We start from the raw sequence: 27,974 nt of genomic DNA on the forward strand, positions 1-27,974 counted from the left end.
AAGCCTGGTGTCGAGCAGGCAGCCACCCGCCTCGGGAGGGGGAAAGAGTTGCTCCCACGCACCCCGCAGTCTCTGGGACGGCTGTTCAGCGTCGCTGTCCCCCCTTTCTCCGTCTGCTAGCGCCACTTCCTTCCCGGTGTCTGCAGGGGTCGCTCCTGCCTCACTTTGGCGCCGGCCTCTCCCTGCCGCTCGGTGGCGGGGTCCGTCCGAGAGAAGCAGCCGCCGGAGACGAGTTGGCGCCATTTTGAAGCCGACGAGTGGGGAGGGGTGGGGGGGAGACGCACCGCGGCGAGCTGCGGAAGGGAGGGAGGCGGGTGCGCGGCGATTGGCTGCGGGGCCGAGCGGCGGCGGCGGCGGCTCCCCGAGCCTAGCGCGGCGGGGCCAGAGAGCGGAGCGGACGAGCTCGCTCTGCCTCGTCTTCACCAGAAGCAGCGGCGGCGGCGGCGGCAGCCCCTGGGAAGGTAAGCGCAGCGCCCTCTTTCTCTAGGCGGGGAGGAAGCCCGTTTCGCGCCACCGCCAGCCCTTCGGCGATCGAGGCAGGCGGCAAACCGAGCAGGGGGCTGGGAGAAGGACTACTTGCCCCCCATGGCTCTTCCTCCATCTCCCCCCCGGGGCCGCCATCCCCCCCTTCGCCTCGGCCGTTCTCTGCATATTGAACTTGCCGCCTTTTCCTCCGTGGGGCGATTGTGGGTCTGTGTTTTGGGGGGTGGCGGGAGGATGAGCAGCGTGGTGGCGGGTGACCTTGTCTGCCTTCCCCATCTCGCTTTAATGCACACATTTTATTTTTTATTTTTTTCCGCCTGCCCTTCCCCCGCCCCATTCTTCCCCTGCCCGGGTCCCCCTTTGCACAATCCTTATCTCTGGGAGAGAGACAGCAGCTGCAGGCGGCAGGAGGCTTTTGCACCTCAAATGTGGCGCGGCTGCCCTTTCCCCGGCCGCCCCAATAGAACCGCTTTTTCCTTGCAAGACTTGAGCGGCTCCGAGAGCCCCGGAGCAGCCTTGTGCTTTGGCTTCCCTAGTTGGCCTAGTCCCCCCACCTCCTCCTCCTCCTCCTCGCAGAGGCACCCTGCCCCAGCTCAGCCCCTTCCTGCTGCCATTGGCTGGGGCCTGGTAAGGATGGCGGTGGAGGGAAGGGGGAAAAGGGACTCCAGGCTCGTTCCCCCACCTCCTTTTATGCTCTCTTAACTTGCCGTGCATTGGAGGCGTGTCGCTTTCTCTCTCTCTCTTTCTCTCTCCCTCCTTTACGGAGGAAGTGGGGTGGGCGCTGCTTGCCTCGAATATAACCTATCCAAATCGTGCTAGTTTGCCTTGCACCCGTTGCTTCATATATTGAATAGAGGCCACTCGCACTTTTTCCTTCGGCCAGTGAGTTGCCATCATTGTGATAGGTCGCTCTCGGATAGCCTTTACTTTTTGAAAGAGAGTTTGTCTGATCCACGGATCCCGGACCTGAAATTTCAGCCTTGCAGTGTAGTAAATAAAGATGCTTCTCTCTCTGCAGCTCTGCTCCTTTAATGGTTGATGGAGAAAAAACAGATCAGGGGTGGGCATAGCCTCAGATCCACAAGCTGACTGCTCTTGCAGCGATATATTTTTTTTACTGTTAAAAGTAAAGGAATTCACAGGTGCACGATATATTCACTTTGCAATGATTTCTTGTGGAGACCTATAACTGCAGTGTGAAGTGTGTCTTGCACGGTCATGCTGTTCATTAACTTGGATTTAATGCATTTTTGGATGACACTGCTTTTCTGTTACAGTTATAGGTGTGTTAATAATATTTTGTCAAACCCTACATGGGTAGTTCTGTTTACTCCTGCATTGTGAGGGATTGTGTTAGCCCTGTGCAGATGTCTGCTGACAAGGTTCTGGCAGTTTGGTTTTCCTCTTATCCTTCATGAGTTGATTGTGCCTTATACACACAGAGTGGGCTCTGTACACGCAATCTAGGACTTGTATTTTGTACACACACCGGCATTGTGCATAAGGTACAGTCTACACGTGGAAATCAGGGGTGGAGCTTATTGCAGCAATCCCACTTTGCATGTGTTCAGTATACTATTCTGAACGGGTGTAATGTCTTTAAATAGTATTCATTGGCAGCTAGCTGTGAAATCTGTTACTTCAGGAAAAACATAAATGCCATGGTTAAGTATTTGAGGCTGACTATACAAATTCGTAGGCAGTATTGGTATCTTTTAATTAAGAAACAATTCCAAAATGTTTCTTATTTTATTATTTTAAATTGGTCATAAATCTATATATAGCAGACTTGCAAATAGTGAACTGCCTGGTGATCTTTGTCTAGTAACCACTTTCTGAAATCACGCTTTGATGATAATAATAATTTATTATCTCCCCAGCCATTATGGGCGGCTTCCAACAAATATTAAAAATACATGAAAATATCACACATTAAAAACTTCCCTAAACAGGGCTGCCTTCAGGTGTCTTCTAAATGTCAGGTACTGTAGTTGTTTCTCTCTTTGACATCTGATGGGAGGGCGTTCCACAGGGCAGGTGCCACTACGGAGAAGGCCCTCTGCCTGGTTCCCTGTAGTTTTGCTTCTCACAGTGAGGGAACCGCCAGAAGGCCCTCAGCGCTGGACCTCAGTGTCCAGGCAGAACAATGGGGGTGGAGACGCTCCTTCACTACCTTTCTTCCCCTCCACTACCTAGTTGGGGTGTGTGTATATGGCAAATATTATTAAAGCAATGGTTGTGTTTACCTAGCAGGAAAAGTGAGGGGGACTCATAGGTGGAACTTGTTCTTTGTGTGCTGTGCTGAGTGTCCATACTGTCACTAGGAAGTTTGTGAATGAAGCTGTCCTTTCCCTCTCAAAGAGAAAGGGGAAAAACCTTGGTTGTGGTTCTTAGTTGTGGTATGTTCTCCCTAGGAAGTTAACTTGTCGCCTACTTCAAATGTCCCCTTAGGAAAGGCAACTCTCTTTTAATTCACCCATACCTTTCAACTGCTTTTATGTACTGCTTTTACTGCTAGGGGCAAGGGAGGAAGGTGGTTAGAGGGAGTGACTGTATCTGACTTCACTTCACTGTTTGCAAAGTCAGATGCAGTCTACTACTCAGAATCAAAATGCTGGAGATCGTTTCAATGGATACTTTTCTTGTTAGTGCCAGGTAAGAATGTAATCAGCTTGCATCCTTAAGTCAATGATAGTTTCTAAAACGTTGTTTACATTTGTAAGAGTTGTAGCACTAGCTAAGGCTGTAATTTCACACTTACTTATTGGAAGTAAGCATAAGTGAAGTAAATGGGGTTTCTGAGTAGACATGTCTAGGATTGGTCTGTAAGGTCCTCAATACTGTGTAAATGTAGAAAATTCACCTATGGAGAGTCTTGCCATGAATTGAGTAGTGTGTCCTGTTGAACAGATTCAAGCTAAAGTAAGACCTCCTTTCCCGCTAAAGCTCTTAAGAATAATGTTCATAATATCTCTTACTGTTCGTAAATGTTTAGGAATAGTGTTGCTTGAGGAATTTGGTTTCTTCTTCTATTATCTGGCACTTCTTATATTATTAGAGCACAACCTTGTGCTTCATTGCTTTACCATTATAAAAGAGTTTATAATGAGGTTAAAATATAGTTTGGCGGTAGTCTAATATTAGAAATAGAGAAAATATATGACTGAATTTTCAACTGATGGCAAACACATTGGAATGTAGCCCTTTCAAGAGTTCTTGCCCATTTATTCTATTGAAATTTTTTTTGCAGAATCCAGACAAAGGAGGAAAGTGGATCAGAAAGTGTTTCATGCTGTGTTTGCTATAACCTCACCATTTCTCTAATGGTGATAGAGTTCTTGAAATGGCTTAGAGCTCCACATTCCCCATAGTATAGAGTGTAGGATCCATGTAGTAACCTTAGAGACATAGATAGATTTGTGATGGGTAGCTTCATTGCATGACATTACCTTCCTGTGTGGTGTGACTGTTTCTGATATCATGAAATGACTAGTTAGGCTATTAGAGAAGGCAGATAATTTAGATGGGAAGTCCAGGAAGCCAAATTTAGATTGCTACATGGGTTAAGACCAGATTCTCATAGGGAGACGACAGGCAAAGATGTGAAGTCTCAATGCATGAATGTAATGCTGGTGTTAGAATAAAGAATTTAAATCTATTTGAAAAAAGGGATGTTTTGGGGGAGGGAGCACATATGTAGAACTGCAATATAACTCATTTGCTGGTGCTCCTTCTAATGCGAAACTGATCAGGTTAAGGAAACGGGGACAATATATTTTCTCAAAGCATTGGTGGATGGATAGAAGCTAAAACCAGTGCATTCAAACTGAGATCTCAGTGTGAAGATTAAATGCAATGTCTACAAAAATATGTAGAAACAAAGAGTAAAGAAACATATATGTCTGTTTCCTGATGATGAGAGAGCCAAAACAGGTGACCTGTGGCACCTGAAACTGAAAGTATACTTACATAAAAATTATTGAGAGAACCAAGTAAACTTACATTGACAGTATTGTTGCTCTGCATGTTAAATAAATCAGGAATTATAAGGTAGGGATGGCGATCCAGCACCTCTTTTCTAGTTAAAAAAAGCACTGTCCCAGTGTCAGGGGAAAACAATCACAGTAAGTTTTTGGAGGTGTATTGTCTGCTTAAATATTTTTTGTCTGTGGTGTAAGAAGACGTGTGCGTGACAATACTCAAACACTAAGAGCCAGAAAACACTTATTTCTGGGTGTTTTCCTAAACCCATTTAGAAAATTGCAAGAAAGTTGTCCTAGGTTAGAGAAACGTCCCCAAAACATTATACGGTTTGTGCCAACCTATTGACACTTGCTCAATAATCATGAGTTGTTTTGCTCTCTGTAAAACGAATGAAAATGCCTTCGGCCAAAGTTGTGTCATTCTAGATAAATCTGCGCTGCAACAGTGGGTCCTTGGAGTAGTGATTGCAAATTTGGTTAATCCGTTGTCATGTAACTGCAAACGTGTTTGATCTCAGTGTTCTTTGGTGATGTGTCCCTGACCATTTTTCTATGAAAAAATTATAACAGTGACTAGGATAGTAAATACACCCTAATGGCAAAATGTGATTCATTTTGGGAGCATTGAATGCTACAGATTTTCTTTTGTTTCCAGTAGAAAAATGGTAAGTGGTAAGTGCTGAAGTTTGGAGATGCTGTGTGGGTGACAGTTTGTGTCCTAGAAGGACTACTTTTTAGATCTGCTTACTGTGAATTGCACAGTGAAAAGTGACCCAGGGGGTGCTTTCACCCCCACAAAATTGAATGGTTAAAATGTGCTGCTTTTTTCCTACCTTACTTTGCAGCCTAGCTTCAACTCCAGATGAGCTGCCAAGGAAGATCTTCTTTGCTCAAAGCAGTATTTGGTTGCACTAGGGTGGGAACTGGGGTAGCTTTTAGATGTTGGACAACAATTCCCATCATCCCTGACCATTGGCCATCCTGGCTGGGAATGATGGGAGCTGTAGTTAATCCTACCCCTATTGACTATAATCTGGCCCATGGGTTGGAAGTTCTGTCCCACCATAATAAAGGAAACAAACTTATCCACAGAATTGTTATACAGTGGTACCTCGGGTTACATACGCTTCAGGTTACAGACTCCGCTAACCCAGAAATAGTACCTCGGGTTAAGAACTTTGCTTCAGGATGAGAACAGAAATTGCATGGCAGCAGCACGGCAGCAGCAGGAGGCCCCATTAGCTAAATTGGTGCTTCAGGTTAAGAACAGTTTCAGGTTAAGAACGGACCTCTGGAACGAATTAAGTACCACTGTATGTAGAAATTCCAGCTAAATAAGTACTAAATGCACTGTATTGTCAGCTCATTGACTGACAGTTGGATGGTATATATAAAGTAAATCAAGGAGCCACCTTGTTGATATAATAAAATTGACTGGGAAATGTCATTGTGATAAACCCAGAAGCTTAGACACAATAAATAATTGCAGATTTGGGTTTACAAGAGTTATGATTAAATCCCAAGTGATGCCTTGAATTTGATGCAAAATATCTTGTTCAACTGCTTCAAAACAGTGAGTGTAACACCACCAAACTTTCTGCTGAGTGGGAAATTGTCAAGAAAGTCACAGTTATATTTATAATGTACTATTTCTTGAAATTGCTGTTAAATTGCAGTCAAGGAGGCTGTAGAAAGAAATGTGACTTGCATTAAAAGCTGTACAAATGAAGCATCGCTAAAATGAGAAAAATAAAAAGCAGAAATTATGGCATAGTAAATGTAAGTTGACAGTAAGGCTAGCCAAGAAAGTACTCGTGGAACAAACTGATACTATTAAAAAGTGAACACACTAGAAGTAGGAAACTCTCTGGAGAAAGATGTCAGTATAAAAGAAAACACTGAAGGAAGGGAAGGAAACTGCAGGGAAGCTAAACAAATTCTTGAACATATGTTAAATTGCAAGGATGTTTGGGAGAGAGAAGCCCATATGTGAAGCAGTGTTTTGGGGAAGTGAATTGTGAAGAACTGTGTAAAATGGGGATGAAAGAGGATAAAGTTGTAGAACTGACTGAAAAATTAAAAAGAAACCAGTCTTCGGGGTCTGTTGGTATCCACATTTCAGTTCTTAAAAGAACTCCAAAGATCAAAGTAACGAAGTATATTTGTAGATTGCAGAGATGCTTTCAGAATGGTGCAATCTCAAGCAGACGCTGAAAAGCAGAGGATATTCCCTGTGTGTGGTTGTTGGGCAACAAAATGGTAGGGAGACTGAATGTAAGGATGTGTCAAGTGATGCACACTAACCAAATCTGCTGGTGGGTCTGAACTGACCGTGGCTGTGAAGAAGCTTAATTATATGCATTTTTGGTACAGCATTAACAAAAACACCATGCACATCCCCAAACAACTAATTTCATAAATGATATTGTTAAGCTGGAAAACATACAGGAAAGGGCAGTGGGAAGGGCAATGCAACCCCCTAATCTACTGCGCTGGAGGGGATTTAGATGTCCACCTCGGGCACCTCCATTGGCAGCAGAACCCGACTGGCAATGGAGGTGTCCACCAAGGGCCAGGGTTAGAAACACTTTCCCACTTGTTCCTTCCTTCTGCCCTGGCCTATACAAACAGTGGGGTTGAACTGAGACTGAGTTATGAAAATGCCTGGTAAAAATCTCATTTCTGCCATGAACTCACTATTATGAATTTATAGAAATATATACAGCATTATTCTAGTATAACACAGTATTCAGGCTAAAAACAACTCACAAAATCAGTTTATAAAACATACCAATGCAATAATGCAAGGTACAGGCACAATTGTTAAAAACACCTTAAGGCAAGTGATCAGACCATTAAAAATGGTCCTATCAGATCGTGCCTGCTAGAATAAAAACTGTCTAAACTGTTTTGCAAAAGACTGAAAGAGAGGAGGCTTGATGTTAACTCCCCAAGGCAGGAAGTTCCATAATCTGAGTATGTCCACAACCAATTGTCTGTCCTCAACTGATGGGATGTGGACACTAAATACTATTGTCTTAGATAAGTCACTTTCAGCCTTGGCTTCAGCCATGCATCTGCAACATGGCAATAAGAACATTGACTATAGCATTACAGTGGTACCTCAGGTTACATACGCTTCAGGTTACATACGCTTCAGGTTGCAGACTCCGCTAACCCAGAAATAGTGCTTCAGGTTAAGAACTTTGCTTCAGGATGAGAACAGAAATTGTGCTCTGGCGGTGCGGCAGCAGCAGGAGGCCCCATTAGCTAAAGTGGTGCTTCAGGTTAAGAACAGTTTCAGGTTAAGAACGGACCTTCAGAACGAATTAAGTACTTAACCCGAGGTACCACTGTACAAGGCTATTATAGGCTTGAAACCACTTGCAACCAACCAAGAGACACTACATAATGGCTCTAGGTCTTGATGTCACCCTAAAAAGTCTCTGCTAGTGGTCTGGAGACAATCAGGAAGAGTCTGAGATGTGGTGAATCAGCAAAAATTGAGTAGGTTTAGGAAGTCTCTGTGGGCAGGTTGCTTTTGCTTAAGTTTTGGTGATTTCTCCCATCATTTGATTCTTTGCCATTTCCTCACACTATGTCCCAGACTATATACCTGAGTGTCCCCTGACCACTTGGAGGGGCTTTTTATGGGGTGCAATGGGAAGGGAGGCAGCAAATGCTAAGCAGCCTTGAACTTAGGGTGTGCCACCATTGAAACTGAAGTAAAGTCACCAGATCAGAACATTTTTTAAATAGTCAAATCACTTTCTTCAGCACTTACTGAATTCCACTACCTTTTGTCTTGGACTGAAAAAAGAGGCCCTCATCTCTGACCTATCAATATTTTCAGTGATTTGTTATGAAGACCTATGATTTCGTATACAGAAGACTCTTTTGTATCCACACAAAAGGTTAGGGGAAGAGTTGCAATATTTTTTTGATTAAGGATTGTCATCGCAGCTGATGAGTTTTGCTTCTAGCCTACATAGCTGGTTTCACAAATATCTACCGTAAATTCTATATAAGTCCTAGTGATTGCATTATGATAGTCTTCAGCGAGACATTTGAACTCACATTGTAGGTAGTATTTTTGCCAAACGTGATAGACTAGGATGAAATTTTGTTTCTCTACAAAACAGGGTTCTCAGCATAGACTATATAAATTGGTGCCAGTCAGATGTAAAATGGAACTATATACAGTTAATAGCAATCTTTGTTGTCTTTTGCTCATATTTGCTTCCTTTCTGTTGTTAAATATTTGAAACTGTGTGGCAAGTTAATAGAGCTGTGTGAGAGAGGTTCCTTTTCAAGGTTCCTTTATGAAGGTTACTTATTACTAATAACGTTTGATTTCTTGGGGAGCATTGTGGTGAGCTTCAGTTGGCTAGTAATTTGTTGCTTTAGAATACTATGATAATCAACTGATTAAGCCCTGAAAGTTATATGAATCTGAGGATTGTGGTTAGCTACTGTATCTTCAGGAATATGGTTGATTCCAAGTCACAGACAGGTAATTTATTGTTGTTGTTTTTTGCTACTCTCCTTTGGAAAGAGGTTTTTCAAGCATTCATTGTTGGGGGGCGGGCAATCAGTATTGCTTACCTTTTTAAGAAGGCTTTCTTTGAAGAGTGAATCAGCCATTTTATATTGCATATTATGCAGTGTTTTGAAATTTGATGCTTTAAAAATCTGTAGATTGTTATGAATGTTTGTTGGGAAGCAGTTTATAAATCTTAATAAAACATTCTTTAAAACTTAAATATGGTATGTCTTGGACACTTGTTCAGTGGCATTAAAAATACAAAACCAATTGTTTGTAGTATATCTTGTTTTCGGTTTTAAAAGCAAGTGATTTCCAGTTACTGAAAAATTTGGCACATTCCCAGTTTAGCTTCCATTGTGTGTGGAAGATAGTTGGAATTTAGATACCCTATGGCATATATTTTTAGGTAACAAACAGCTTTTTAATCTGCTTTTGAATTCATTTATTCTGGAATTGGTTGCCTTGAGTGTGAAAATTTTGAGATAAACATGCTTGACTCTATAAATTAATTTGCGGGGGGGAGGGCTGAATTCTTGTTGAGTTTATGTTATTATTGGTTGTTATTTCTTCTGTGTAGATCCAAGATGGTGCTTGGAATGAAAACTGGGATTCTTGAATACTACAAATCTGTGGAACACAACAACATGCAACTGAAATGTCAGTTGTATATCACACACTTCAATGGGTTGGCTTTTCCCATGCCACCCTTATTGCTTGGGAACCAAAAATTTTGATACTGGAAAAACTCCACTTAATAGGTGTTACGCCTTCATTGGTTTAAGTGACTTCTTGAAAAGTCATGGTTTGTGAAAATTCTTTGTACAGCTTTTGATGCAGGCAGTTTTCCTTTATCTGTGTACTGATGAGTTTCCCCCCACATCTATTCTATAAAAAGGTAAAGGGACGCCTGACCATTAGGTCCAGCCATGACTGACTTTGGGGTTGTGGCCCTCATCTCGCTTTATTGGCCGAGGGAGCCGGCATACAGCTTCCGGGTCATGTGGCCAGCATGACCAGAGCAGTGCACGGAAATGCCATTTACCTTCCCGCTGGAGCGGTACCTATTTATCTACTTGGACTTTGACATGCTTTCGAACTGCTAGGTTGGCAGGAGCAGGGACCGAGCAACGGAAGCTCATCCCATCGCGGGGATTCGAACAGCCGACCTTCTGATCGGCAAGTCCTAGGCTCTGTGGTTTAACCCACAGCACCACCTGCATCCCTATCTATTCTATAGGCATGCCCTATAGAAGTGTTCCCTGAAGAGCTGGTGTGGGCAGCCTGTGATCCTTGGCCAAAGATTATGTGACTTCTGAACTTTAAAAAAGCACATATCAGCAATTAGTTCAGACCTCAGCAATCTGTTACTGCCTCAGCAAACCACTGGATAAGAAAAGTGGGAAGAAAGACCCCTCCCAAAAGTGTTAGAAAAAGACCCAGCAAGAAAAGAGGGCGACAGAAAGAGGGGAAAGAAGGTCATGGATAGGAGGAGAAAAAAAGTGTTGGCCCCACACACTTTTGACTCTTGCCCTACCACTGGCTACAGCCTCTCACACTGCCATGATGCAGCCACTTATAAATTATCCCTGAGGGAATATGTCCATGGACAGAAAGAAGATTGTCCACATGTGCTAGAAGGGTTCAGTATTAAGAGTTCAGAGTAGTTTATTCCCGTGTTTGTAAGTTTTTTGATCTAGATTATTTAAATTCTTTTTGTGGCCTTGCTGCTGAGCAGTATGCCCTGTGGCATGCTGGGAGCATGCTTTTTGGAGACTGGATCCATGTCTTCAGTTCTGAGGGGAAGAGGTTAAGAGGGTATGTTAAACTACAGCCCTCAGTTCCCCCAAGTTCAGACATAACAAGAATCAGTGGTTAGTTAGCGGAAGCTTCTCCTGCAGTGTGAGAAACTTAGATATATTAGTTAATCGCCAAATTGTAAATTAAACCCAGGTTACAGTCATCACATGTGGCTAGGTGGTGTCTAGGTGCCTTTGCGGGGTGGTGGTGGTGGTGATGATGATTGATGGGATATAAATGCAATAAATAAGGTCTTCTGCTTATGTGATTAAGAAATCTGGAGGGGCCAGCCAGATGGAGATGTCAGTTGTCATCCTGGCATCCAGAGATCTCCATGTAGTCACAATTGGACCCGTACCAGTTGCAAAACACACCTGGTGCCTGGATAATTTTGAACACTTCCTGATTCTGTGAGGGGAAGCAGAAGTGGAAAGCACATGAACCTGTAGGAGAAACCATGAATTCCACTTACATCCCAAACCAGACTTATGCTTGTACTGCTTCAACGTTTTATCTAAGTAGCAGAATCTCTAATAGTGAGTGAGGCTTATTTGAGCAGTATGCCAAACCATAGAACTGAGCATGGGGAGAAGGAAGTTGCATCAAAGATGGTACTAAACGCTTCACATGGTTCTCACACCACATCTGTTCTCCTATTCTTTCTCTTAAGCAGAAATATCCCAAAACCTTGAGTTTTGGCAAGCATTTCAGTGCTCAAGCTACTTCAAACTGAAAATTAGGGTCACTGTTTTCCCCAGGATGGCCATTCATTACTTTTTCTTGCACCTACTATGGCAGGAGGTAGAACAATGGCCATAACCATGGTTTGTCAATTTCAACATCACACTGTAACAAAGCTTGCGGAAGCTATGCTTCTAAATCCGCTTCCAAAATTTGGCATCACTTTTTAATTAGCTGGTCACTCTTGAACCATGGTTTCTCAATGTCAGTATCATGTCAAGCCACATTTAAGCTTTACAACTCATGATTTGGTGTGACTTTTAAACTGAATATATGTTATGCACACAACACTAACAATATACTGTGTATTCACATTCTTTACTGTCACAGGAATTCTCCCCCTCCCAATCTAATGGTTAAAAGTGTGTGAAATTAGAATCTTTTAATTCTTGTCATTTGCTTCTTTCTATTCTCCTGGAGAGCTATCTACTGTTATAAAGAAGATATTCTGCATTTCAGTTGCTGGACATTAAAATTGTGTTTCTAACTTTCTCAGAATTGGAGCGATTCAGCTGTGTGTGCACCAAATTACAGTTCTCTATATTTTAAAGTACCCTAACCATTCTAATGCTCCTGCCTGTGAATTATGAGGCCTATGTATTAATATGTATATTATATCTCACATATGATGGACCTCATCAGTCACAGACAGGCGTCACCTGTGCCTTAAAAAGTATATTATAACTCATAAGAGAAGCGATATATCTGAAAGAGGGAAAAACCTATGCTTTGGAACATAGAGACTGCATGTGTATGTTCTGTCAGTAGTGTAAAATGCCTGAGAACAACTAATTCTTTGATTTGTCTCATGGCTTCTGTGATAACAGTTGGGATTCCCTGATATAAAATGAATGAAACTTTTAAGTACCTTAGATGAAAAGGCAGCTATTGAATCTTGATTACTTTAAAGCTTGTTGCTGGAATGTAATATATTGAATCTTGCCTGGCTTAAGTCATTTGGAAATGCTTTTTATGAGAAACCTGTGCGGAATGCTGCAAAAGTGGCGTTTGCATGCTTCTAAACAGGCAAGTGCATTTAGGCAAACAATTAAGATGGGAAAAAATCCTGTGTACTTTACAGTGGTCTTGTGTGTACCCTGTATTGACTCTTACTATGTTATATAAAATGTGACATGGGTCATGGATCTTTAGGGTTGGATGGCAACTAATGTATTTCCCAACCAATACCCCTTTTCTATCCACTGTGGGTTGAGTAGCACTACATGAAGTAAATATGTGTGGAATGGAGATTGGGGGTTATTAGGCTTGCTAGTGGAAGGAGGCAGTTAGTGACACTGTGGTTGAGCAAGACGCATACAGAATAATCCTGTTGAGCTCAGGGCTCCTTAAGAAATGACTTCCTTGTTTGTTTATTTTAATAGGATTTTAGTACATTTTTATTCTGCTTTTTTAACTTTGGTTGCATTTGTTTTCTTGTGCGTGGAAATGCATCTAGCGTATAATCTTAATTTTTGTTTTGTTCATTTTTAGTTTATAGTATTCCAAAGCAGCGCAGTGTATTTTTTGTAGTATTTGACATGCTTTTTTTTAAAAAAGCGTCCTAGCTAGAATAACCAAGAAACTTTTCTGATTCTGTTTACCTTAAATTTAGTATGAACATCTTTTCATATGATAAGAGGTATGACTTTTTCCTATATACTTTGCTGTGTCTTCTATTATCAAATGCTGCAGCATCTCTTGGGAATTTGCTTTCCTCTTTTCTCATTTTTTTTAGATAGATAGATAGATAGATAGATAGATAGATAGATAGATGATAGATGCCTAGCTTATCTTCTATCCCTTTATTCACCTAGTAAATAGTTTTATATGACATGCTTTTTTTAAAAAAAGCGTCCTAGCTAGAATAACCAAGAAACTTTTCTGATTCTGTTTACCTTAAATTTAGTATGAACATCTTTTCATATGATAAGAGGTATGACCTTTTCCTATATACTTTGCTGTGTCTTCCATTATCAAATGCTGCAGCATCTCTTGGGAATTTGCTTTCCTCTTTTCTCATTTAGATAGATAGATAGATAGATAGATAGATAGATAGATAGATGATAGATGATAGATGCCTAGCTTATCTTCTATCCCTTTATTCACCTTGTAAATAGTTTTATATGAAATAATGGGCGGGTGGCACTGTGGGTTAAACCACAGAGCCTAGGACTTGCCGATCAGAAGGTCAGCGGTTTGAATCCCCGCAATGGGGTGAACTCCTGTTGCTCGGTCCCTGCTCCTGCCAACCTAGCAGTTCGAAAGCACGTCAAAGTGCAAGTAGATAAATAGGTACCGCTCCGACGGGAAGGTAAACGGTGTTTCCGTGTGCTACTCTGGTTAGCCAGAAGCAGCTTAGTCATGCTGGCCACATGACCCGGAAGCTGTACGCTGGCTCCCTCGACCAATAAAGCGAGATGAGCGCCGCAACCCCAAAGTCGGCCATGATTGGACCTAATGGTCAGGGGTCCTTTTACCTTTTTATAGTAGTTTAAAAGACACAGTTGACGTCAATTCTAATATGAGTGTATGTTTTTCCAGCTTGTAATGTTTCTTATCAGGGAACTGGCTTATCCCCCATGAGGTACAGTAGCTGCTGTGGGAGGGAAGTGTGAGAGTATTTAGTGGAGGCTCTCCATGCCCTGATTCCTCCTCAACAACATGTACACCAGTGTGTGCCAACCACTCTTGTAATGGGAAGTTGGTGCTTGCTAACTGTATGCTATACGTTACAACCACCTCTCTGTCTTGATTTCTGGCCTGCAAATTACTTCTTTAGAAGTAATTGTGGGAAGGGTCAGCCTGGGTAGGAAGAAAGAGGGCCAATCGATCCACTGAGGCACATTTGTTCTTAGGGATGTTTTGTGTCACAGATTATTTTGGATAAAAGTTATTCATATAGCAGAATTTCCATATGTGTGTGTGTGTGTGTATTTATGTACAGTCGTACCTCAGGTTAAATATGCTTCATGTTGAGCGCGTTCGAGTTGCGCTCCGCATCAACCCAGAAGTAACAGAGCATGTTACTTCCGGGTTTCGCCACTCGCACATGCGCAGACGCTCAAAATGACATCATGCGCAGAAGTGGCGAAAAGTGACATGCGCGTGCGCAGACGTGCCGTCGCTAGTTACGTTTGCTTCTGAATGCGAATGGGGCTCCGGAACGGATCCCGTTCGCATCCCGAGGTACCACTGTATGTATATATAAATATATATGTATGTGTGTGTGTGCGTGTGTATACACACACACACACACACACACACACAAAACAAACAAACAAAATACACACACCCGCACCCACCATGTTTCTAGATATATATATTTCTGTCTACATGTAGAAAAGTTAAAACTTGAGAAGGATTCTGTTGAGGTGAGATTAAGAGTCTCCTTTGAAGCATGTGCTATACTCAGACATTAAATTATAAATTAACTAATTCCGTTTTTGAAATTATGCATTATGGCTGTCTCTTTTGCTTTCTCTTATTCTGAATCCCTGACCTGCTTCTTAAAAGTGTCAAAATGTCAGTTTCTCTACATTTGCAGTAGGGGGGGAAATCATCTAGTTTTAGTTTAAATGAGATTGTAAACTCTTGTCTTGGCTATATCCATGCTAACTTTCATATTGAGCTAGTTGGCTTGTTTGGTGTCTGATTACTAGCAGATGTGGTACAATTGCATATGTACTGGATGTGTAAAAGTGTAGCACAGTTCAGGTAGAATTGTTTGCACGTCACTTAAATTTGTTCCTTGCTTTATAAAATTGGCCACTTGGACTTCAACAAAACAAAAAGAAATTAGATAATGGTGTGATGGGTATTAAATATTATCTAATTCAATTTTTCTCTGTTCCAGGTTTTAAACCGGCATCATGGCTCATTCAAAGACTCGAGCCAATGATGGAAAAATTACTTATCCACCCGGCGTTAAGGAAATATCTGATAAAATTTCTAAAGAAGAGATGGTACGGCGGTTAAAAGTGAGTGACCAGTTTTATTACACATTTTGGGCAGTTCTAATTCATGCACCTATCATAATTTTTCTCTCCTGTGCTTTTTTAAAAAAATTTTTTTTACTGCTGATAACATTACTAGAAAAAATATATTGTTACTTTCAAATAAAACAGTAATAACACTACTGTGACTTGGGGGGGGCGGCAGTTGATGGCTTCAGCAGTGTCACATAGGGCTGGCAGAGCTACAGCAATGAATGTAAACTTCCCCACAGAACCTATTTTTCTATTACAAGATGGAAATGTGTCATAGTGAACTGTAGTTACCAATTTTTTCCTTGTATGACTAGGTTTTTTAACCAAAAAAATATAGGTTTAAAATTGGGGCTTGTCTTATACACGGGTAGTGCTGAGGGTTGTTTTTTTAATTTGGAGCCCCCCAAAATAGGGGGGTCTTATACATGGGGGCATCTTATACACAGAAAAACATGGTAATTTGCTTCTGAAATTGGCAGAGCATTCTCATCATGTACATATACCAAACAACAGTCCCCTTCCCTCCTTCTGCTCAGATATGTAGAGGTAAGAGTTTGTCACAGTTTTTTGGTAAATATGGGGGGGGGAGAGAGAGAAGGAAAAAGATGTCATAGCTATCTAGCTAGCTCAGTGACAGTAAGGACAGTATGTTCTGAAATTCACAGATGCTGGGAAACTGAGAATGAAATAATGACATGGAAGTCGAAATTTGAATATAATGTTTAGTTAAATACCCAGTTGAATGTTCTTACATAGATCCTATTTGGTATGGTTATTATTTATTGGTCTAAGGTGAAGCTGCCAACCTTTTTCAGACCAGCAGGCACATTTTGAATTTTGAGAGAATCATACATGTTGACAGCACCGTACATGTTGGGAGCTGGGTCTATGGACACAAATATAAGGGAAGGTGCAGTTGAGACATGACCTAGGGTGGATGTATGTGTACAATTCTGTTGCCCCACCATGCATGAAATCCATGCATATTAAAATGACATGGTTGTGCTCCATCATGTATAGGCTGCTTGCTGAGTATGAAAACCGGCGCTTTCCCAACATTGTGCAGCCTAAATATTACATCCTTTCTTGCTTCCACAGTGTGCTTCTCCTATTTTCTCTGCACACAGGAAAGAATCCAGTACCCAGCTGGTATCTTAATTGGATTCCTACTTGCAGTTAGCTGGATCATTGGTTGAGATCAGCATTACCAGAGGCCAGAGAAGGAGAAGTGGAGTTTCCGACTTAGTTTTATGGAATCTTCTATGTCATCATCTTATAGATGGCTTAATAAGTCTCTCATGGAAAGAATTGTATAGATCTTTAGAGTGTTAAGTAGTACATAATTGATTACTTTTTAAATATTTGAAAAGAGATACTCCTAAAAATTGATCACACACCATTTATATTACAGTTCAAAGACAGAATACGATTACAGGGCCAAAGGATTCGTGATACACTTATGTTTTCTCAGATGTAATTAGCTCCCCCCCCCCACCTGTATAAAGGGTGATATGGATAGACAACTGTTTGTGCTTCATGCAACCGAGTGCATTACAAAATCTTGAAATTTTAAAATAGATTCAATAGAGTAAACACCTGATGCCTTCTGGGTTTGTAAAGAAGTTTCTAGGTACACCTAGATTAACCTTGATTGTACTCTTATCTTTGTAATTAGGCCTGACTAAAATTGCTCTTAATAATTTTAGTGTTTGAGGTTGGTTGCTGGTTTTTGTGTGTAGCAAAACATATTGCAATATGCTATGGTAATAAATACAGTGGTGCCCCGCAAGACGAATGCCTCGCAAGACGGAAAACCCGCAAGACGAAAGGGTTTTCCGTTTGCAGAGGCGCTTCGCAAGACGAATTTCCCTATGGGCTTGCTTCGCAAGACGAAAATTGACGAAAAATTTTGAGGTTTTTTCCCGCTCCAAAACCCCTTTTTTCTGAATCACTAAGCTGCTAAAAGCTAATCCGCCAATGGGCTTGCTTCGCAAGACGAAAAAACCGCAAGACGAAAAGACTCACGGAACGGATTCTTTTCGTCTTGCGAGGCACCACTGTACGTTTTGTTAGAGAATGCAGTCTTTTTCGTGTTAGATTTTCCAGAAGTTTTGTTGCCGTGTAAGTGAACTTCAAAAGTTTTCGTAAAGTACTTTGAACGACAAATCTGAACTCCAGAGAAGCTTGAATAATTTGTTACATTCTTTTAAAATAATGAATAAATCCATTGAAATCAGTGCATCCAAGTCACTGATATCAATGAGTCGACTCTGAGAATGACTAACATAGATTTTATATATATATATATATATCAAAGGATTCCCAGTGAAATGAATATTTAAATGACAGTCTGAAAAAGCATACAGTTTTTTATACCCCCGCTTTATTCAAACATGTTTTAAATCACAATTTCCCTCGGTGCCCCTCTATCCCCATTTCCCTCAAACCTCTGCCGTTGTTTAAAACCATTTTAAACTGTTGCTTTCCTCTCTTTCCATGCTTTACTTGAAGTTCAGCCATTGTTTTAAACCACTACTCCCCCCCCCCATTTCAATGTCTCTCCCTTCTTACTTCCATGCCATATTCACTGCTTTTGTGCAACCTGTCTTCTCTTTTGCTCCCCTCCTTCACTCTGACTTTGTGCAAATCCCGGGTTGTGATATAGTCCTCCCAACAGGGGCTATGCGATGGCAGACTTACATTTTTATATATAGGAAGATAGGAAGCCACCAAACACTGAATCAGACCCTTGGTCTATCTAGCTCAGTATTGTCTCCACTGTCTGAAAGCAGCTCTCCAGGGTTTCAGGCAAGAGTCTCTCCCAGCTCTACCGGGAGATAAAATTTGGGGCCTTCTACATGCAGGGCAGTCTCTACCACTGAGCTATGGTCCTTCCCCAAGGGAAGTGAGAAGAGCGATTGTATTGATTTGCTGCAGCAAAAGCAAACTTGTGCCACCTTAAACAAGTGCAACCTTTATAGGCTAGAATCTACTTTGTCAGATACAGATTTATTTTGACTGTACATTCCTGTCGGCAGCAACCATCTTTGCTGTGTATTTATTCCTAGTGCCATTGCATGTTGATACAGTGGTACCTCAGGTTATATACACTTCAGGTTACATACGCTTCAGGTTACAGCCTCCGCTAACCCAGAAATAGTACCTCGGGTTAAGAACTTTGCTTCAGGATAAGAACAGAAATCGTGCTCCAGCGGCGCGGCAGCAGCAGGAGGCCCCATTAGTGGTGCTCCAGGTTAAGAACAGTTTCAGGTTAAGAACAGATCTCCGGAACGAATCAAGTACTTAACCCGAGGTACCACTGTTTGTGCTATTAGCAGCAGGCAGCAGCAGGAGGCCCCATTAGCTAAAGTGATGCTTCAGGTTAAGAACAGTTTCAGGTTAAGAACAGACCTCCGGAACAAATCAAGTACTTAACCCGAGGTACCACTGTATGTGCTATTAGCAAAGATGTAATGCAAATATTATTTGTCACATGACTGTAGATTAAATACTGTGACATTCAACCATTTTGAAGCTTACAATATTCTACCCTCATTACGGGAAAGTCGAAATAGTCAGGAAAATGAAGAAGCGCATAACGAAAAATAGCCCCTTTAATGTATGTGGTTTTTTTAATATGGGCTGTTTTTTTCCCTAGAGAATGTTGCTTATCTTGGAACTTTCTTTTGGCAGATGGTTGTCAAAACATTCATGGATATGGACCAGGACTCTGAAGAAGAAAAGGAGCTCTATCTAAATCTCGCTTTACATCTTGCCTCCGATTTTTTCCTTAAGCACCCTGATAAAGATGTACGCTTGCTTGTAGCTTGTTGTCTTGCTGATATTTTTAGAATATATGCACCTGAAGCACCATACACTTCACCAGATAAACTTAAGGTAAGATTGCATGTCATCCTTATTTTCTGTGACTTTGGATGAGCAGTAGTGCTGTTTTATGTTTATTTCTAAACATTCAAAAACAAACAACCGAGAGGTTAGAACTCTTCAGCAGAGCTTTCACACTGCATATTCTAACTGATATGAATTAAATATTTTTAAAAGCACTGGCTCCATTTCCAGAAGTTAGCTAGGTATTTTAAAGTGATTTGTTGTAGGATCTGTGTGGGAATTGTTAAGGTGTAGTCTGGTCTTATAGGCCCAGTACTGATAATATTTGCTACAGTGTATTTAGGCTTGGAGTGACAGTTGCCTGTTATTTATCACAGATTGATCTATGTTGCAAAACAAAGCCTAGGAAAATTGAAAAGTCGATAAGCAGGGACATTTTGTCTGTTAAAAGAATCTTGAAATAAAATTTTGCAAGTGCTAAATTCAGTTGTGCGTTCCTATGACCCTTAAATGAGAACTTGATTATATGATTTAGGGCAGCATGCAAAACTTTAATTGAGTAGCTGTTGGCAAGGTAGCTGTGTAGGTTTAAAGCTATTCCAACAGGCAAAAACTAAAAACTAAAACTAAACAATTAATAACCACTGGCATTCTGTATGCCTTCTTATGACCTTAAAGTTATTTGTGTGTGTGTGTGTTCATATGAATAATAAATATTGTCAGTTGCCTGCTATCAAAAGATACTGATTTGTTAAATTATAGCATTTGGGGTTGAATTATGGCAAGTCTTTGGCATTTTTTCCTTTGACTATGTGAATTCTAAAGTAGTTTGAATTTTAGGTGGAGATATGTTTCTGTATTAGGAAGTGTTCTGATGTTAGCAAGTAGTATTTATGTTTATGGCTTTCAGCAGTTCCATCTTGCACAGCTATATTGTCTGCAGTTTGTTGTATTTGTTTTCTGAGACTCATGTATCTGTACAAGAAATGACAAAAGTTGTATGTTATGGAACTTAGTTGTTGACTCCCATTTGCCTCTTTTATGATAGCGCTGTCAAGAAGCTGCTTGAAAATCATGGTTGTGTAGTGAATGAAAATGAGTGTCATTTTGTGACCATTTGCTAGGGACATGGACACTGTTTTATAAACTCACCAGGCAAAATGTAGTTTCATCATAATGTTATCAGGGCCTAGAGTATGGTTCAGGTTTTCCTTGGGGGTCTTCCTCTTACCTTTCCTCTTCCAGTGTGGTTGTGAAGAGGGGTTCAGAAGCTTTCATTTTTGTTTTGGATTAACTACAGCTTGTTGTTTTATCTGAGCTTGGCAAAATTGGTTAAACTCAACTGCGATTCATTTATAACAATAATTTAATTGTTATGAACTTGTTTGAAACAAGTGCAACTTTAAGCTGAAGTTAACAAGCGAATCATAGTTAAGATTAGCCACAGTTTACCATGTAAGACTAACTCTGATTAATTGAAACTGAAGCAAACACTTCTCATTTCCTTGTGGCCATGCCAGAAGAGGGGATTGCACATTATGATAAACCATAGTAGATCATTCCAGTTACATAACTTATTTTTCCTCCTAAAACAATAATTCTAAGGAGTTGCAGAGTGCTCCATCTTTGTAATGGAATGGGCATCGAAAATGGTGTGTTGTGTGTCATGGACTCTAGTTTTTCAGCTCAGTTCCTTACAAGTGTCTGCCTGCTATTGTCCATAATAAAGTCCTTGCCTTTTTCAGCTATTCTATCCTCCGTTTCAGCGCTTCTGAGTGGCTTATTGCTGCTTTTATTGATTCTAAAACCATTATATGTGACATTCATTTTAATTAGGGCTGTAAGTGTGTTGTTGTTTTTTAAATCCTTTCAATCAGATGAAAATGTGCTCATGATTAATTGGACAGAAGTTTTTTTTAGAAAAATATTTTAATACTAGTACTTGAACTGCAAAAGGCAAGTTCTATCTTGAAAGACACCCCCCCACCCCTTTCCTCTAACACATGGGAATGATGATACCTGGCATAATGACTGTGTGCATCATGTAAAAACAAGTGAATACGCCTCTTCTGAAATATTGCTTTTACCCATATGCAAATGTATGCAGATTTAGCTAACAGATTAATCAACTAAAACACACATGAGTAATGGATTTAAATTTTAATTGGCATGCAAACCTAATTGTAATCCATTTTAAAGATGCAGAATAAATCATGCTGATTATCTTTCTGTGTTTGTACAATTCTAAGAACACTGGTTTTAAAGAAAATGGTTCTCATAGAATTAGTGGTTTCCTGTATTGGGCAGAAATACAGTAAAGAGAATTTTGTGAATTTATTTTCTATTAATACATAGTTTGAGTCTGAACTCAGTCTAGAGTTCCTTATGCTCCTTACTATGGACAAATTGGTTTTTTGAAGTTGCCTTGTTCTGTATCACTGTTTCCCAAACTTGGTCCTGTTATATAGGGATGATAGGAGCTGCAATCCAAAAACAACTTGAGTCCCAATTGTGGGAAACACTGTTTCCAGAAAAGTTTCTTAAAAACAGCAACCCCATTTTCTTTCCTCCAAGTCTGACTGTAGATTTCTTGTTCTCTAGAACAATAATCTGGCAATTTAATTGCTGTGGGGTAGGTTGATCAATCAGTTTGCTTGAATAACCCAACAATTCCCACATCTTACTGCATGTGAAGGGATGCGGGTGGCCCTGTGGGTTAAACCACAGAGCCTAGGACTTGCCAATCCGAAGGTCAGCGGTTCAAATCCCCGTGATGGGGTGAGCTCCCGTTGCTCGGTCCCTGCTCCTGCCAACCTAGCAGTTCGAAAACACATCAAAGTGCAAGTTGATAAATAGGTACCTCTCCGGTGGGAAGGTAAACGGTGTTTCCGTGCGCTGCTCTGGTTCACCAGAAGCGGCTTAGTCATGCTGGCCACATGACCTGGAAGCTGTACGCCGGCTCCCTCGGCCAGTAAAGCAAGATGAGCGCCGCAACCCCAGAGTCGGTCATGACTGGACCTAATGGTCAGGGGTCCCTTTACCTTTACCTTACCGTAGGTGAAAAGCTAGCTGTTGTATTTTCATATACAGGTGTTTTGGGGAGAATGGAAAAAAGGACTACATGGCTCTGGATGTAATGCTGATCTGTTGGGGGGGGGCAACTAATCCACTTTACAGTTCCAGATGTGGTTTCTGCTTTGTGGTACTGGTAAAGGGTCGGCACAGTGCTGCTTCTAACAGTGAGCCTCAGCCCTAAGATGTTACTGGATAATTTCTACTCTCTTTGGGGAAAGTCAGTGAAATGCCTCCCCCTCCCCATTTCTCCACCCACATACAGGAGAAAAGTTTAGAGAGGCCTTGTGTACACAGCTCTAGGTTGGATGGTGTACTAAATTGTATAAAAAAGGACTAGTCTCCTAGCTTGCAGCGAGAGGACACAGTGCAAGGACTAAGAAAGCACCAATGAGTGTCCCTTAGCTGTGTGAGGAGTTTCATTTTTCAGCTGCTCTTTGTTTTCATCTCAGGTCAGCAAGTGGGCAGCAACAAACTAGGATAGCAAGTTAATAAAAGGTAAATGTAAAGATAATGATAACATACAGTTAGCACAGTGTGAGATTGACAAGCCATAGTTTAAGGTTGTAGTTTGTTGGCCCACAGTTAGTGAGCTATATCTGATTCAGATGTACAAACCCCAGTAAACTATATTTAAAATGTTTACAGTTATATTGGAATGAAGCTACATGGTTTGGATAGAAAACTGCTAGGTGTAGTTCTCTTTGCCTTGTTGTCAACACTGAAATTTCTGAAGCCACAGTCTATGTCTCAGGTAGTTCAGAGAACTCACTTTGACTATAGAAGACCAGTTTGAAGTAAGTGGATTGGTACCATATTAACTCAGGTTGGCTAATTGATTGTGAACTGAAGCCTAACTACACTTATTCATAGTCTTCCCTTGTTGCTTCCCTCATCATCTTTCCATTTTTTTACCCCCTCTGTTGAAATTTAGATTGGTACATTTCTTTTAGGCAATAGTATTGTTATGTTAAATTGCCAAGTACATTCATTTCCACTTGAAATGACTACTTGGTTAACCTTTATGTAGTGTGTTTTGAAAGTGTTCAGTATTACTTTTTATAAGTCAAAAGTTAAAAGAAATGACGTCTAGCTTTGCAGTCCTCTTTTACTAGATTGTTCACATTTACTCTCTTCATCGCAACAATATATTTCACAAGCACAGCTTTTCGAAAGTGCTTTTTTAACATTGTCAGTGTCAACAGTCTTGATTCCCAGACAAATTATTTTGAAATGTTTCTTCCCAACAGCACTATATCTCATAAACCTAGCTTGTCTGTCAGTGCTGATGTTACAGTACGTTGATTTTAGCCTGATCATTTCCAGACAAATTACTTGGGAAAAGGCATTTCAAACAGGCAAAAGAAGGGAGGACAAGAACTCTGTCCAGTTAACTTTCACTTTCCCAATAGAATACATGTGAACTTTTCAAGGAGCAGAGTTTTTCTTCAGCAAAACCTCTCAAACGGCAGTGCTCTCGATGACCCAGTTGCCACATTGACTCTAGCATGTGAGACATAGAGCTAAAACCGGGAAGCGTTTTGGAAGACATGGTGTCGTGCCATCCTTTTGGACACCCAGACCTTCTAGTAGAGAAGACAAAATTATTTTGAGCATATATTCCACCTCATTGTTTGGATTTATTTGAGGTGATGCTGAAATGCCAAGCTCTGAAACCTGCTCCTCCACTGTGCCTTACGCTTCTGACTCATGTGTCTGCAGATTTGACAGCTCTTTTGATTCCTCGTGTCTTCATCTGTATATTCTCGTTATCAGTTGTTACTCTTCTCTAGGTTACTGCTCAGCATGCCCTTTTTTAAAAAATCTTCTTAGGTGACAGCTCCCTCAGACTTGGTTTGTCCTCTTGAATGGCTCACACACTGTATGGGGGCTGTTATGCACACAAGTTTAGTGTCAGAAGGAAAGCCCCCTGGTGGCTGTATCTAGGAAATCTTGCTTCCAGCAGCCCTTTTCATTTCAAGACTTGTGTGCACTCCGCATGGAGAGTTGTGAAAATTCATTTATTTTGCTTTCTGCAGGTTGGTAAACACAAATGAGTTTTTATACTCATAATCCGTTCTGGCTTGCCTCGGAAAAGGCTTAGGGTGGTCAGACAATGTGTGTGAATTGAACAGTCATGGAAAGATTGAGGAGCTGTTCCCATGATTTCCCACTGCATCTCTTGTTGCTGCTGAAATTGCTGAAATACTTCTTCATGCCATGCAGTGCGTAGTTAAACTATAGGACTCTCTCCCACAAATTTAATAATTAATAATGATAATAATTATTACCAGGATTTCATTCTGTCATTATTCACTGTAATAGACTGAAAGCTCAAAACCTGATTCAGAATAAAATTAAAGTGAAAACAAGTGCTGCAAAATCCTGATTGATGTTCCTAATATTTTCTGTCTTTTTATGTGCTTCAGACTTTGATTGTGAGAATAAGAGGTTAGTTAAAATATGTTACGAATTCTAGTTCATAGAGAAATGATTTTTCAGTCGAAGTGAATGCTTATGCAACTAGTATATATTTGTTATGTATGTGAAATAAATACCTGTTCTTTCCTTTGCAGGATATATTTATGTTCATAACAAGGCAATTGAAAGGATTAGAAGATACAAAAAGTCCACAGTTCAATAGATATTTTTATTTGCTTGAGGCAAGTGTAAATTATTTTCTATTTATAAGCTATCCACAGTTGCTTTAAAACAGGCAAAATGTTCACTTTGTAAAAATATCAATGGGTGGAGATTCAAAACCATGCTAGTAGACACCACAGGACTTAACCTTTTATCTTTTTGTTAGGTTGCTGTTCCAGATACATTAACTGTCTTCTTTTCCTATATAGAACATTGCGTGGGTTAAATCTTACAACATATGCTTTGAACTCGAAGATAGCAATGAAATTTTCACACAATTGTACAGAACATTGTTTTCTGTAATCAAGTAAGTATATATATCTTTAACAACAAATTTATTGATGGAAAGGTTGGGATTAAAATAGTACAGGTACATGCTTTCAATATGTGCGTGACCATGCACACGCACATCGCAGCAACTTGGAAGTGGCTGGAAAATGGGATGGAGCACACAATGACCCAGAAGGCAACCCATGCGCAAATCGGGGGTTGCCTGTATTTCACATTGTTAGGGATTAGCACCAGACTTGCAGGTGCCTAGGCCATTTAAAACACCCTGACTTTTCCAAGCCACAGATGCATTGTTCATTAAACTAATTGATTAAGGTTGCAATCCTGTACACTAGTGGTAGGGAACCTCTGACTTGCCAGATGTCCCCATTTGGCCAGCAGTATGGTTTGACTCAAACCACATCCACCTGACATCATATGATGTTAGGGGCTGACAAATCCACAAGGCTGAATTGAAAAAGGAAGGCACGAAGTACATTCTAATCTCCCCTTCATGGGCAGGTGGTCATGGGCCAGATCCAGGTTCTTTTTGGCTGAAACTGATTTTCTAGATCCATTTCAATCTGGGTTTTGACCCGATATTTGTACAGAAACTACCTTAGTTGCTCTGTATGATGACATTTGCTGGGAGAGAGGGAAGGAGTGTGTCCTTCTCTGAACAGGGCAGCCTAACTTCTGTTGCCTATGCTCCCGTAACTTGATACAGTGCTGCCTCGCAAGACGAAATTAATTCGTTCTGCGAGTTTTTTCGTCTTGTGAATTTTTTGTCTTGCGAAGCACGGTTTCCCATAGGAAATGCATTGACGGTTTCCCATAGGAATGCATTGACGGTTTTAAGAAAAAGGCGCAAGACGTTTTCGTCTTGCGAAGCAAGCCCATAGGGAAATTCGTCTTGCAAAGCAACTCAAAAAACAAAAAACTCTTTCGTCTTGTGAGTTTTTCGTCTTGCGAGGCATTCGTCTTGCGAGGTACCACTGTAATTTAGACTACTGCAGTGCATTATATGTTGGGCTGCCTTTGAAGACAGTTTGGAAACTGTAGCTGGTGTAGACTATAGCAGCTAGATTGGTGACTGAGGCAGGATGAACTGAACATATAACATTGGTGCTGAGACAATTGCACTGGCTACCAGTTGGTTCCCCATCCATGCTTTGGTGTAAGTCCCCTTCTACTCCGTGGCGCTTACTTCTGAGTAGGCATATATGATTGCACTTAAAAATTCAATTTTAAATGAGTTTATAGTCTCTGTGTACACACAGGGGGCCCATGCGCAGAACTCTTAATGACAACTCATAGATTATATCTTTATGGTCATGAACAGTTGCAGAAGCACCATACTAAATACCAGCCAAGATAGATGCCCAGATCTGGACGTTTCTAGTCATAGTTTAGTAGTGTAATGTATTAACTTCACCTCCGCTGAGCCTTCTATTTGATACTAGAGTTGTGAAAAGCAAAAAATACAACATTGACACTAATTTTACATCAGAGATTGACAGTGATAAATGGACTGGGCCACATTCCTCCAAATTAAAAAAAAAAAAGTGTGAAAATATGTGTGACTTTTAATTCAATGATTTTGTCTAGTAAGCAGAATAGGACTTGGGATACCAGGGTTCAAATACCCCCCTCAGCCGTGAATTTCACTGGGTGACCTTGGGCCAGTCACCTATCTCTCTGCTTGTTGTGAGGATAGAACAAGGGGAAATCATGTGCTCTGAACTCCTTGAAGGAAATATTGGATAAATGTAATAATCGTTTATTTTACTTATTTATCTTATGGCTGAACCATAGTGAATTATATTGTGCTAATGAGCTGAAAATCTGTTCCTCTTGATTTCAGCAATGGTCATAATCAAAAGGTTCATATGCATATGGTGGATTTGATGAGCTCTATAATTTGTGAAGGTGATACGGTGTCTCAGGAGCTTTTGGATACAGTTTTAGTTAACCTGGTGCCTGCACATAAGGTAAGCAGTAACATTTTCCTAATTTCCTGGCATTTCCGTTACTTTTATCTAGCATCAACTTTGTATGTGGTAAAGTTATAGTGCAGCTACCTTTTATTCGTGGCTCTGTAACCAGGGTTAAACTGCCAAACTGAAGCGATAAAGTTGGCCAAGATCTCCATCCCTTGTTCCCACTTCTTAGACAGAGATCAACTCTTTTTTTGTGAGAAGTTGGAGAACTGCATTTGTTTCAGCTCAGCGTTGCTTGAGTTTAATGGCAGATAGCACTGGGCAAACACCATTCATGTGTGTGTTTTCCTCTTCTGTCCTCAAATGGCATTGTTAGTAACTCTTCCATTCTAGAAGAAGGGCAAGCAGAACTGTGCTCCCTGTCGTGGCACTTATTGGGATAGGGGAGTGCAGGCAGAAAAGCTGTGTGCAACTAGGCTAAGTAGGCAGATGGATGACCCTTCTGAATAATAATTTGTAAGGCTAACATTGACTAAATCATGTTAATATAAATGTTCATATTTCAAGTACTTGAGGTGTCTTGCAGTCTTGGAACATAAGGGTGCAAATCACAGTATTTCTCTATGTCTCCGTTGTTCTGACTAGCTGTGTCTCAGCCAAATAT

The 27,974-nt window shown here is 40.8% G+C and overlaps 1 protein-coding gene across 1 annotated transcript in view; it reads left to right on the top strand.

The window, feature by feature from the left end:
* The first annotated feature begins 209 nt into the window (after nucleotides 1–209).
* Nucleotides 210–27,974, top strand: part of PDS5B (PDS5 cohesin associated factor B) — a 66,624-nt gene continuing 38,859 nt past the window's right edge. The window contains exons 1-6 of the mRNA XM_083437005.1: nucleotides 210–461; nucleotides 15,404–15,527; nucleotides 19,230–19,433; nucleotides 25,034–25,120; nucleotides 25,310–25,407; nucleotides 27,235–27,361. Of these exons, the coding sequence (XP_083293131.1) occupies nucleotides 15,420–15,527; nucleotides 19,230–19,433; nucleotides 25,034–25,120; nucleotides 25,310–25,407; nucleotides 27,235–27,361 (624 nt within the window). The 5' untranslated portion in view covers nucleotides 210–461; nucleotides 15,404–15,419. The remainder of the gene's footprint in view (nucleotides 462–15,403; nucleotides 15,528–19,229; nucleotides 19,434–25,033; nucleotides 25,121–25,309; nucleotides 25,408–27,234; nucleotides 27,362–27,974) is intronic.

This window comes from Podarcis tiliguerta (genome assembly GCF_965153285.1).
Source record: "Podarcis tiliguerta genome assembly, chromosome: 4".
In the NCBI taxonomy this organism is placed as follows: Eukaryota; Metazoa; Chordata; class Lepidosauria; order Squamata; family Lacertidae; genus Podarcis; species Podarcis tiliguerta.